The 13,643-nt window shown below is 53.9% G+C and overlaps 1 protein-coding gene across 1 annotated transcript in view; it reads left to right on the top strand.

The window, feature by feature from the left end:
• The window catches only part of SAMD10 (sterile alpha motif domain containing 10), a 39,387-nt gene that overhangs the window by 13,588 nt on the left and 12,156 nt on the right, over positions 1–13,643 (top strand). Inside the window, exon 2 of the mRNA XM_034787867.1 lies at positions 3,755–3,939. Within this exon, the coding sequence (XP_034643758.1) occupies positions 3,755–3,939 (185 nt within the window). The remainder of the gene's footprint in view (positions 1–3,754; positions 3,940–13,643) is intronic.

Here is a 13,643-nt window from a genome sequence, read left to right as displayed (position 1 = left end):
AGATGAGCGTGTGACTCTAGTACTGATGCTTTATTCTTACAGAAGGATTCATTTTCTTTCCCCCCAAAGGAAAATTTTACATTTTAATTGGAACAAATGGAATAGCCCAAGCTTCTGAGCAACCCAATGGTCAATACCGAATGAGCACAATTACTTTCCTTTCTCACCATGGTTGTGCATGTGCAGATGCTGGCATGCTCGCACATACATGTGGTTATTCACCCGCACATGCAAATACACCCTTGTGTGCATGTACTCACATTACCAGTGCATATGCACACACACGCACATGTGCCTGATGTGAATTCAAACCTGTGTGTACCCACACATCTGTTCAAAGTTCACATGTGTGCATGTACTCAGAGCTGTGTACGTGATCACACATTCACAGACACATGGGCATTTCTGTAAATGCTCTGATTGGTGTTTCATAAGGATTTGGAAGAGGAAATGGGCAGGATCTGCTGGGCTTCATTATAATCTCAAGAAATCTCCTTGACCCCTGAATTGTCTGGGGATTGGAGGGAGCGGATGGAATTTTATCAGAGAACTCCACGGGATGGACTGACCACTCCATTGCACCAGTCTGACACTTTGGAAGCAATGGGCCAGATACTCAGCGCACAGAAACTGGCAAAATGTAGCTCCTTTGAAGTCAGCGGAACTACCCCAATTTACAGCATTTGAGGACCAACCCAATGCATACACACTTGCATAAAACTGGTGTAGCAAACTGGTGAATCAGACCCTTTGGGACTCGCTGGCTGGAAAATTGGTGTCAAGGCAAGCTTTGCTGGTGCTAGCACTGTGGGCAAACGGCTCGGGCAGCTCTGTTCATTTCATCAGAGCAAGCTGGCATAAGCAATTGTGGTTGCGGGCTGTTCACTTCTCTTTGAAAAGAAAATAAGGGACTGGTGGGGGCAGGAAGACATTTAAACAGCATTCAGGGTATGACCCAGCCTGGCAATGGAAAATCCCAGCTGATGCTGAATTTTTCATTCCCGTCCCCAGAGTCTCCTGGTGTTGTGAACAAGAGCATGAGGTAGGGGCTGAGCCAAGACGAAGAGGAATGGTTTCACTTGTAGAGCGCCGTCGGCCAAGAATTTCAAAGTGCCTCAGTTAAGGAATCACCTCGCTGCCTGCTGAAATGCAGCCTCCTCAGAGGATTCAGGGGGCCTGGGGTCTTCGGGGCACTTCGGCGGCGGGTCCCGGAGCGAGTGAAGGACCCGCCGCCGAAGACCCGGAGCAGAAGAAGTCCTTCGTTTGCTCCGGGTGTGTTTGGCGGCACGGAAGGACCTGCCGCCGAAGACTCGCCAAAAACTCTTGTGGGGGCCCCTGGAAACTCTCATGGGAGCCCCTGTGGGGCCCGGGACAAATTGCCCCACTTGCCTCCCCCTCCCCCGGCGGCCCTGCATTTGGCCAAAGGATCAGGCTTTATGTCCCTCCTACTAACAGTCAGTGCCATGGGACCACGAGAGACCATGCGGAGTCACTGAGGCCCGTGGCATTGACCGCATCCCAAAGGCTGTGCCTTTGCAGTTTGTATTGCGACCTTCTGCTATTGTAATATCTATGCTACGCAAATCCACCAGGCACCCAGAGTTGGGGTACATACAGCCCCATGCATGAGCACCCACAGACGATACGCCCGTAAAGCCCGTACGGGGTACCCACAGCCAGCACACTCTCAGACCACGCCTGCCATTCCTTCAGTCCAAGGGGCTTCGGCCTGCTGCTCACAGCCTTTCGCTGGCTCGCTAGCGATGAGAAGATTGAGGCCTCCCATCGTGACACGGTTACCAAAATCTCTGCACAGGTTCCTCCATCAGGTGTTTTCCTTTGAAGGAAAACTGGGCTGGGCTGTGGGAAGGGAGGGGCTGGGGGGACTGGCATCAAGTGGTTGGGGCCGGGGGGGTTAGCAGCAGGACTGGGGTAGTGCTGGGAATGCCCACAGCACAGACCTACTGTTACTCAGGTTGCAGAATCTGTTGCCGTGGTAACAGCAGCCATCTGAACCGACAGGATGGTTTCACAGGCGTGAGGTGGCAAGAGGCAGCACCCCCAGCACTCATGATCCTCCAGCAGCCAGCCAGACAACACAGGCCCGTCCTGCTCTACCCACCAGGCCCCCAGCCCTCCTCAAGTCTGGTTCTGGGAACGGCAGGTAACAAGGGCCTGTTCATAGCACTGAGCACAGGACCCTGGGTTATACAGACCCTGTCTGGCAGTTTCGAGAGAGGAGGTGTACCCCCCCCCACACACACACACCACCACCACCACCCCTTCCTGTTCTCCTATTTTTACTTCCTGCCCCTCTGAACTGGAGCGTGGTTTCCACGGATCACGCTCCCAGCACGCAGCCCTTGGGATGTTGCCTTCTCAGCATTTTTGGTGCTCAAATACCCTTGGAAAATGCACCAGGATTGCCCAGCAATGGTCCGAGACACTGCTCCTGCCCCGTTGCAAGCCCTGGCCTGTGGGCTCCTCACTGCAGAGCTCTCTGGCATGTCATCAGGGTACGGTACGTCTTTGCTGGCAGTGCCCGGACTGGAGAAGTTTTAGGGGATCCATACGGCAAAAGGGCACTCCGTTCCCTCCCCCCACACGGGAGAGCGGCACGTGTGGGGCAGGCCAGGCCAGCCTAAAGCTCAAGCCACAGCTGCAGAGCTCCACACTGCACCTCCCGCTAGGACTGGCAAGGGAAGCAGCTCTTTGCTCAACCTCCTCTGTGCTTCCCCCATTACAGCATGGGGCCCCGCAGACCAGAAGGCTAGTGCCAACGCGTTTAAGGCACTGTAGCTTCTAAAGGGTTAACGGGTCCTAGCTGGTCACATGGCTGCTTGGGGCAAACTCCCCTCCAATAAGCCTTAATTTGCTGGGACACTAAATGTAATGGCATTGCCTGTGTGTGTGTGGCGGTTTCAGGCCCAAGGGACCCAGTTAGCCAGCCCTGGGCTCGGGGGAGCTCTACGTCAAAGCCTCCAGACTCAGCGCCGATGCAGCACCTGTGTCCAAGCGCAGCTGAGCGAGGGGCTTAGTGGCCCACCTGCCAGTGGGAGAGGGGCTGGGGAATGCATCTGGTACGCAGCTCCATAGCCAGCCCATTTCCTCACGGAGCTGGGGTTTGCGGGCGGAGGTCCTGCAGCCCGAGTGCATGGCTCCTCATCAGCGGCTGCGGCCCCATTGGGTGTCGTTGTGCATTTAAGCGCCTGCGGCCCTGTCTGCTGGCAGCCAAAGCTGGTCACTGAGAACTGGGGCTGATTTCCTGTTCCTTCAGAAGAGCTGGGCTTGCTAACATGCTGCCTCTGCTCCCTGTGCGGCCCACAGACAAGCTTTCTTCCTTTAGAACGGCCTCTCCGGCTTCTTACTGGAAAATACTCCCTGTCCTCCCAGCAAGCCCTTCTCCTGGCCACAAGCGCTGCCATGGCAACAGCCCTCTCCTGCATGGGTGCTCTGGGACTTGTAGAACAGACTTCTGCCTCCGCAGCTAAGAGCAGGTAGCAGTAGTAGGCTGTTCTCCTCTAGCAGACCAGCCACCGGCAGGGAAAGCAACACAGGCTTTGCCAATGTGGTGCACTTCCACATCCTTCTCAGATCCTTCGGCCTCAGGGGCAGAGAAGAAGACTGGAGGACGTGGACTCAGTCCTGTGCCTCTCGAGCAGCAGCGCATAGGGCAATCTGGGCAGCTGTGGGAGGACGCTGGTGCATGGGGTATGATTCTTGTCTTTCTGATATAAATCATTCTCCTCCCCAGCCGCTGCCGCGCACTTCAGCTTCTGCCGGAACCTCCTGGAGCACACAGTGTCGGCCGAAAACCTCAACTACCGTCTGCAGCGGAACACGGGCAGCAGCCTCACCTGGCATGACGGGCGGAGTCAGAGGTCAGCAGGAGGCAGGACCGTCAAGCTCCTACAGCAGCCGGGAACCGAAGGCTCACAGGTACTAGCCTGTCACGAGTGCACGTTCCTCGCCTCTTATGGGGCGTTAGCCATGTCTACGTGCACTGCTGAATGGCCCTTTGGGATAGAGGGGGCCCTTCCAGCACATTTCCAACATGCTGTCCCCCCTAATCCCCACCCCCTGCCAATGCATGAGGTGTCACAGTCCTAGGCCCTGACTTGCTCTGATCTCTGAGCTCACACTCCTTTTGCCTGCCTAGCAGGGAGAGAGAAGGTCTGTTCTCCCAGGCTGTTCCCTGTCATGTGCTGAACACCCTCCCAATCCATTGACTTTAAGGGGAGTGTCTCTCCCGCGGAGCTCAGCACCTCGGAAGAGCAGGCTCCTGATTTTGCTTTACATTCTCATGATGAGTTCATGACCTGCAGAATTGAAGAGCTGATTATTGAAAGGGGACTGTAAAAACCCACCGTGTGGAAGGAGTAGGGGTGGGGAGTGGAACTTGGAAGCATTGTTAATTCTCTTTTTTTGCAGGGCTTTGAAGCTGAAAAGAGAAGTGGGACTTTTATTAGACAGGCTGCACCTGCCGCTGGGGTTCAGTGGCATGTGGGTTCATCAGCAGAGTGCATGCTGCTGTCCTGCACTGAGCAGGCGTGGGGACCTGGAGTGGGCATGGGTTCGGTGTTGTACAGCCCATGCTGCAGTGTTCCCGTAGGGTATGTCGATAGTCCAATTGGAGGTGTGATTGCGGCTCAGGTAGACGTACCCAGCCTAGCTTCAGTCTAACTAGCATGGATAAAATACCAGTGAAGACACAGCCACACAAGCTAGGAATGGAAGTATGTACCCAGGCTTCCAGGCCAACTCGTACGGCCTTTGCTGCCGTGTCTTCACTGCTGTTAGTACCCATGCGAGCTAGATTAAAGCGTTTCAATCACACACCTCCAACTGCAGTGTAGACTGACTCTAAAGCCTGCTTTATGCACGGCATTCAGTTCCTGCCACTGAAGCCATGGGCGTGTAACGCTAGATCTCTGCAGCAGAGATGCGACTGAGCTACAGAGTCTGGACCAAACTCCCCCAAAGTCCGGGGGGTTGGTTCTGGCCCCATGTCTGCAGTGACTGCCCCGGCGTTCTTTCTCCATGAAGCTACCAAGTGGCAGCCTACTGCATTTTGCTCCAGCCAGGACTGGGGGCGCCTGCTGTCCTTTCATTGCAAAAGGTCTCACTACAGTCCTGACTGGCCTGTTGGGGAAGGAAGTCGGCAGGTGCACCCACAGGGGCATTGTATTCGTTATTACTAGCTATGAATGATAAGGCACTAGTCAGTGCTGCCTCATCACTGGAGTGTTCCCAAGGAGGGAGGTAAAAGGTGCTGACACCAGCAATTCTGCATCATCAGTTCTTTCATTTCCAGTACCAACTCCTGTCCATCAGAGGCTGAGTTAAGGGTGCCAGAAGCATTTCGCTTCATGCCTCCAGCTCAGCGTCACTCTGTGCAGAGAGAAGACCGTGTCTCTCTGTGCTGAATGTCTTGGCCTCTGATTTAATTCTGCAGCATTAAAAACCAACCCCACCAACTACAACCAGGCTGTAACTTCCTTTGGTGCTTAAGGACCACTGAAGACCTGGGGAGCCTTGCCATTGACTTTGACTCAGACCCTAAGAAAATATGCAATGCGCGCGTCTGGCTTTAAACTTGCAATATCTCATTCCAACTGTGTGTTCATCCTGCCTCCTCCTGGCCAGGAGGCAGCTGACGTTTAATTTCCTTTCCCCAGTGCTCAGTACACACTGGGGGTGCCTGGGGGACAGTTCAGTGGCCCCCTCCCCTTTGTGAAATGAGTTTGGTGGGTTTCAGTCAAGCTCCGGGTTTGCCAAGTGCCCACAATCCGGTTTGTACTAATAGGGGCCCACTTCCACTTGGCAGTGTTGGCAGAGAAGTCCAGGGCTGAAGCCTTGTCCATATGGTGGCTTAGTGCACGGGAAGCAGCGGTGTGGATGTGCAGCACGCTAACTGGCTGCGCGGACCCTGCTGTTGCGCGCTAAAAGGTCCCTGGTGCACTTTGACCCGCTGCTGCTTGACATGGGAGTAGGTGAACGTGTGCTAGGAGACGTTTAGTGTCCAAGAGCAGGGACCACCCGGCCAGTCTGTGCACAGCAGATTCACACAGCCTCAGCTTGCCACGCACTGAGTCTCTGGGTACATAAGCCCTAGATGACCCAAGGAGATTAAATTCCCATTTCACCCTCCTGGGCAGCAGGGCTGGGTCTCCATGGACGGGCAGGCCAGCATGAGGTAACTGTGCCCTGCTGCCGTCTGTGCTGAGCCCATCCTGTCAAACTCTGCTCAGGACCCACTTCTGCATCCATGGACTAGCAGGCTCCTTTCTCCTGATATCAATGTAATTTGCTCATCAGGGACAGTCAGAGGTCTCAAGCGTTGGGTGAGATTAACAGAGTCTTGATGAGAAAATCGCCAGCCCTTCCAGCTGGAGCTCCCCAGTGACCGAGCTAGAGACGGGTCTGATGGCTGCAGCAAGTGTGCTTTTATTTTAGTCCCTGCAGTGAACCCAGGGTGGCCTCAGGAGATGCTCCCTGGAGGGCGTTTTTCTCTGGGATTAGAAAAACAAAGTAGATCTCACCTCCTCCCTGTGGCGATCCACCTCTGGGTGCCTGAGTAGTGGTAACCCCCAGACTGTCAGCTGGCGCGATGGCTCAGTGGAGAAATGCAGCTGTGGTCAGCAAGGTCTCTTGCTAGGAGAGAGGAAAATTTAAGTGGCTACCATCAGAAAAGGACCAGGCAGCAGCTAGGGCTCCAGCCCTGCCCTATGAACCGTGGGTGCCGCCCCTGACATTCCCAACTCTGTCCCAAGCAGCCATCCTTGTACCCATTCCCCTGAGCACCTGTGCAAAGGGAGGGGGAAGCGGAGCTGGGGTTGAGTCCTGGTTCACTGGGGACTAGGAAGCAAAACTGCTGCCCCCTGTCACGCAGTCCCATCAGAAATGGGCCATGGCATCTGCTTGGCTTTTAATCCTAACTGCTCTGAAGCTTGTCTTCTCTCCCTGCTGGTTGACTCCACGTCCCCAATGCAGGCATTCAAGGTGAGAAAGGTTTCAACTTTTGTTATCCCTGCAAGCGAGAGAAGCTAATGAAGAAAAGCCGGGTGAATTAATGCAAAGCGATTTGACTGTATTCGAAACCCTGACCTCGCAGCCCTTTCACACGTGGAAGGAGGACATTAAAAGGCAGATACCTTGCAGATGGTTCCTTGGTCTCTTCCCAGTAGAACAGCCTTTAAAGCAGCCTCTACCTCAGTCCCTGAAACACCAGTGTTTGATATTCATGGCTGTGAGTTTATCAGAGAGACAGTTTAGTTCAGCCAGCTGGAAGAAGAGCCATTGATTCATTACACTTCCCCATTTACCACCTTCAGGAGCCCGGGGACTCATGCCGAGCTTCCAGCTGAGCAGAAATAACAAAAGAGAGAACCTGCATTTGAGTAGGGCTCGGTGCCATCCTCAGAGCCTGGTTCTCCGGACCGCCACTAGAGCCTGAGGGCGTCCCGCTGTGACCTTACTGCTCAGGGCTGCAGTTGCCCAGGCCAGCAGAGACAGTCTGAAAATCACTGGGGTGGGGGAAGGAAAGTTGAAAGATTCTCATCTGGAGCAAGCAAAGGAAATATTTTATGATATGCTCTGAAAGAGTTTCCAGGTGCAGGGCTGCATCTGTTTGGCTTAGCGGTCACGTTCGAGGTGTAATCTCAGCCAGTTACGGGGAGAGGCGATTTCAGACAGCTTGCCAATTTGTGCAAATGTGCTGAACCGCCAGGAGTTCTGCAGGGCTCGCTCCTATCTGGGGAAATTGCGGGTTCCTAAGTGCCTATTACCCCGTGGGTGGGTTATTTGGTTAAGCGGTGCTGTGGTTTCAGCATTGTTTCTTTGTTTGGTTTTAAAGAGCCATTGTTATGCTCAAGCACTTTGTTTTTCTTCTCCCATCATTGCTGGTTACTTTGATATCTGTGGGCAAATAGTCGTGTTCTGCATTAGAACCAGGTGTTCAGCGGGGTGTGAATGGGGGTGAACTGTGGGGACGCAAGCCGATTTTGGCCTTAATGAGGAAAGGCTCCATACAGGCACATAACAATCTCCTTCCTGTCCATGCTGCCCTTGAGCTCACTGGAAGATTTGCCCATGTAAGATCGTAATCTGGTGAGTCCTCCACGATGGGGAAGAGACATGCAAAAATGTGCGGGGTATTTAAATGAGCAACTTGCTTAACACATGGAACTGAATCCATTTTGCATCTTTGCTGATTCCTGCCCCCAACGAATTCATTCTCCCAACACCCATGAGGGAATAAGGGTTGTGACCATGGAGAAGTTAAGTGATTTGCTCAAGGCCACAGCAGGAATCCGAATCAGAACTGGATTAGGACTCTGGATTCTCTGGCTCCCACTCCTGTGCTCAAACCATTAGGGCGGGCCTTCATCAGAAAATGTGTTGGGGATTGGAGAGAAAATGTTAAAGCCCAGAGTCCTTCCCCTCCTTACCCACCTCCCCGGAATCTGAACCTTCGGAATATGTCTTGTTGCATTAGTTTCCGTGAGTCGTGGGATATCCAACAGAAACTCTTTGTGACTCCTGGGCCAGATTTCCGAAGGGTCTCAAAGCGCACCCCTACGTTATGCATGCAGTTAATGTGACTGTGCATGCAAAGTGGGTAACGGCGTGTGCAAATGCCAGTTCTGGTAACTAGTGTGTGCAGTTCCCCAATTTGTGCTCACAAAAATCCCAGTAATAGTGGTGTGTAGTTAGTCTATTCAGTGGCTATTCAGATGCTTTGAAAATCTTGCCCTCCTGTACACACAGCCCCAACGCTCATGCATGTGCCCACATGCACCTGAGCTAGTTTCCCAAAATTCCCCCGAAAGATCTCAGGAGGGATTCTCCCGCCCCTTATAGCCCCTGTCTGATGTAGTGGTGTACAGAGGCCTTAAACGCCTCTAAGATGGCCAGGGGGAAATTCTCCTGGTCAGGCACCGTCGGCAGCTGATGGCGGCTCTACAGAGCTCCGTCCTGAAGTGCTGATGGACAAGGCTCAGGATAGAAAGGTGCATGTCGAACGCTGGGGGGATTCTGGAGCAGTGCTGTGTTGCAGAGCTGCCCTCTCCAGGATTGTTTTTGCCTTTGACTAATCCAAAATCAGGAGGAAGGAAATGTGGCTTCCCTCACCTGCCCCTGGGCTGCGCCAGTGTGTGTTATGCCACCTGGAGGCACCACGCATGATCCCGGCCCTCGAGGGCAAAGCTGCCGTTCAGCCTCCTCCATCCTCGGATGCCAAATTTGCTCTAGAAAAAGCTCCACTCATCTGAGCACTCCTCGTGCAGCCAATTGCCAGTGCATGAAGGGGGTGGGTTTGGGGCATTCCTACCCTGGTTATTTCCCAGACAAAAACCTGGCCACACTCCGACGCCTGCGGCTGCCTGAAGGGGAGTCACAAAGTAGAACATTTAAGGTCATGGGTGATAAAAGGCACCGGATTGTAAGCAGGGACGGGGCAGCAAGTTTGTGTCACCGCTGCCCGTGGCTGGCTGGTGTTTGCCATGGCAAGGACATGGGACTAGTTTTAGTAATCCTGGACTGTCTGAGTTCCTGGTGCACTAATTGTCTCTCTTCGCCTGCTTAATTAGTCAGTGTTCACACAAGGAAGTTGACACTGCACATTGCAGTACAAACGCAGCTGACCTTCTGAATCCCGGCATATTGCTACTTGCCGCTTCCAAACGCCACTCCCTACGTCTTGCTTGCCTCGAACATGCCCCAGCTATATTCAGCATGCATTGGCCCTTTCCTATCCCTCCAGCCCAGGCTGGGAATTCAGCTTCCGTCTGTCTCCGAAAAGCTCAATCTCAACGAAGACTCGGAAGAGAAAGCTCCTTCTTTCATGGAGATGAGGACACGCAAAGGAGGAGGTTCCCTGTACAGAATCCAAACCAAACTGGAAGAAGGGTGTGGGGTGGATAAGATCCTGCTTATCTAGGAGCAGGAGAGCAGTTCTATGGTCCTTCTCTGAGCCTCTCCCCCGACCCGCGTGTCATCCAATGTGCCGTGACACATGGAGGGGCCAAGAAGTTAAATAACTTGTCCGAGGGCAGGGGGTAAGTGTGTGGCAGAGTCGAGAGCACAATCCTGATGCCCAGTTCCCTGCTGTAACTACTGGCCGACCCTTCCTCCCCGAACACCGTGGCTAATAAGAAACATTTAAAAAATTCAGCCCTGGCTCATATGGGCAGCGAACGGGACCTGTGATCATTGGTGGAAGCTCGGTTTCTGAGCACGGTTTGACTCGGGGCTTCTGTGCACAGGGGCAGTTCTATGTTTTTTGCAGCCCCAAGCATGGCAGTCAGGCGGCCTGTGGCGGCACGCCTGTGGGCGGTCTGCTGGTTACGCGGATTCAGCGGCGTTTCTGCGGGTGATCTGCCGGTCCCGCGCCTTCGGCGTACCTGCCGCCGAATTACTGCCGAAGCCACGGGACCGCCGGACCTCCCGCAGGCATGCTGCCGAAGGCTGCCTGACTGCCGCCCTCACGGCGACCGGCACGCCCCCCCCACTCCCCCTGTGGCTTGCCGCCCCAGGCACGCGCTTGCTGTGTGGGTGCCTGGAGCCGCCGCTGTCTGTGTAGAAAGGGGTCTTCTTATGGCCCCCAGCCCAGGTAGTTCCTGCGATGAGCTCTCCCAGAGCCCCATTGCTGTACTTGTGGACTGTGTCAGCCTCCAGCCAAGGCTATTATTACCTTCCTTTTCAGGAGCACTAAGAAGGAACTGTGGACTTTGGTCTCCCAGGCCTATTTCCTCACCTAATTGGGCTGACTCCTGACAGGAAGAGAACTCCTGCTGGCCAGAAACCTTTTCTGTGAAGGATTGGAATAGTCAGCGCCCTGCTATTGCTGCTCGGGACATGTTATTTGCTTTGTACTGAGCTTAATCCAGGTTGCAATGACCTTGCAGCGCTGAAGTTTCTGTAAAAATCAAATGGGAAGAAGAAAACTTTACCACAACTCCAGAGCCACCTGCAGGCTTCAGAACTTGGCCAGGGCAATGAAGACACATGATGTGCACCCAGGGCCAAAGCTCCAGTCCCTGGTGGGACATTCGGGTCTGCATGACCGCGCTGTCCAGAATCAGAGTGCATGGGCCAGCTGCAGGAGGCAGCTTCTTGGGTGGGAGAGGGGAGACTGTGTCCCAGGTGGGTGAAGGCGAAGGCAGGAATTCGGTGTGAGGAATATATTTGTGACATAGCCTAGGAGGCAAGTTTAACCCTATCACATTGCCACCAGAATGAGTTTGAATCTTGGACTTTTGTTTGCCGTGGAGGGTCTGCTGGAGTGAATGAAAGCAGGGATGTGCCATCTACCTCTGGCTGCACTGAAGCCATTGACAAGCCAGGTTCTACTGAATGTTGGCTGGGACAGCATGAGAGTAAGGCCTGAAAACGTCTTGGGATCCTGGGTAAGGGACCGGATGTGCCTTTTTGTTCCCCCCCATGGGGCTCTACAGTCTGCTTTTCAACGATGTCTCTTCCCATATTGACCACTAAGAGAAAAGCTTCAAGCAAGGTTGACAATGAGTAAGGCTAGCAGGTAGGTCGTTGCTCTGGCATGGCATCAAGGGTCACTGCGCTCTGAGCCCTGTGCTTCTCCATAAGGAATCCCATTTAACAGCTGAGGGAAGCAAGACACAGAGAGGATGAGAGATAAACACTTGTCAGGGATGGTCTAGATAATACTTAGTCCTGCCATGAGTGCAGGGGACTGGACTAGATGACCTCTCGAGGTCCCTCCACTCCTATGATTCTGTGACTTGCTCAGGGTTGCATGGCCGTGCCAAGATTCCAATCCAGGCTCCCAGCCTCATGCTCTTAACCACTAGAGACGCGGGGGAAAGAAAGTGGATGCTTGAGGGTTCTCCGCCTCCTAGTGCAGGGAGTTTATTGATAAAGAGTTTCTGTGGGGATATTTAGGGGATCCACGACTGGGGTGGGACAGAGGGTGAGTGGTCCCCTGGTGTCTCTCTTTTGGGGGGTTTCCAGTTGTTAGCAGCCTGACTACAGAAAAACTTTTCTCACCAGCAAGCCGGCAGGTCCACCAGGACCAGAGGAGCCTTTGCTGAATCTCAAGCTGTTCTTGTACTCTTCCATCCTCTTCAGAACAACAGGGTCCAAGTCCACTGCGCCAGCCCAGGCCATGTGCTCCCAGCGCCATCAACAGGGTTTTTGCATTTTGCTGGAGGTAACTTGCTGGTGCCTGGTTGACAACAGTGGACCATAGACAGGTCTATTGGCTAAGTCATTTGCAGGAACTGTGAGCTGTAGATGCAGTTCCAGCCCTTATCTTTCTGTTGCATAATGGTCAATGCATCCATCCCGTCACCTCCCATCATTGGCGACTGCTTCTTTCTGCACTGCGCAGATTAAATCAGCCCAATCCCTGCAATCTGTGAGGGTGGCCCCCTTGGTCTGGAGAGAATGGGTGCAGTGCACGTGCAAAGAGCTAGTCACCTGTTCCCTCACTCTGGCTCTTTGTGAGTGTATCCCAGTGTAAGTGGGATAAAGAATTTGGGGATGAGATGGAGACCGAGAGCGTCTTGAAGCCAAGCAAGGGCCGGATGCCCAGCAAGCATACCGGGATGGCAAAGGATGGTGGGCTGCAGCTTCCGTACCCATCTCGTGAGCATTGCAAAGCACAAGGTGGTTGTGCTGGCGGGGGAGGGGGTTTCTAGGCAGCTTTAGTGTCTCAAATGTTGGGAGAAAGAACAGGAGTACTTGTGGCACCTTAGAGACTAACAAATTTTTTAGAGCATAAGCTTTCGTGGACTACAGCCCACTTCCAAATGTTGGGCTTATTCTGAAAGGACCATCCCTGGAGCGAGCTGTGAAATGTCGCTTGAACTCCCCATTTGAATCTCTTGGCAGCATTTGGACATCCCAGTCCAGTGCTGGGTACGTGCACTCAAACCACGGGGCTGAGTGTCGAGGGGGGCGAGTCCCAGCCTGTTGTTGTTTCCAGGTCACACGGGGTGCCGCACACTCAGCCCTGCTGCTTTAGGACAGTGCTGGGGAGTCTTGCGCTCTGGCCAGGGCTGGCTCCAGCTTTTTCGCCGCCCCAAGAAGCGAAGTGGAAAAAAAAAAAGATAAAGCCGCGATTGGCAGCAGCTCTACCACACCGCTTCATAATTCGGCGGCAATTCGGCGGTGGGTCCTTTGCTCCGAGAGGGACTGAGGGACCAGCCCCTGAAGACCGGAAGACCTTTCCTGCATTGGGCTGAGCCAACCTCTAACTGCCAGGGCAGGGAAGTGACTTCCCCATGAGCAAGCGGCCCCCATGGATGGAGCTTGCACCTTCCTCTGATTCACCTGGCACTGGCAGCTCTTAGAGACGGTGCCTGACGGCTCTGCTCTGGCAATCCTTACAGGGACAGCAAGGCACCAGGCACTGCTGGGAAATGTCCTGGCTTGCTCAGTGGGGCATGTAAGCATTCAGGTCCCCTTTGGTCAGGGCCAACGTCTTGTGAGTTGGAGATTAACCCTGTCCCCCAAATGATCCTGCCAGGACAGTGACCCTGCACCACTGCTCTTCCTCCCCGCTGGACCTAGGGAACACACTGGAGAGGGGGGCTGATTTTGCAGCTGATCCCCTTGGTGGCTGCAGAAGGTCCTGGATGAGCCCTGTAACTGCTAGACCTGGG

This window comes from Trachemys scripta, chromosome 12, assembly GCF_013100865.1.
Source record: "Trachemys scripta elegans isolate TJP31775 chromosome 12, CAS_Tse_1.0, whole genome shotgun sequence".
NCBI classification, from domain to species: Eukaryota; Metazoa; Chordata; order Testudines; family Emydidae; genus Trachemys; species Trachemys scripta.
Note: the sequence above shows the minus strand (reverse complement) of the source record. Positions and strands in the feature narration are given on the sequence as shown.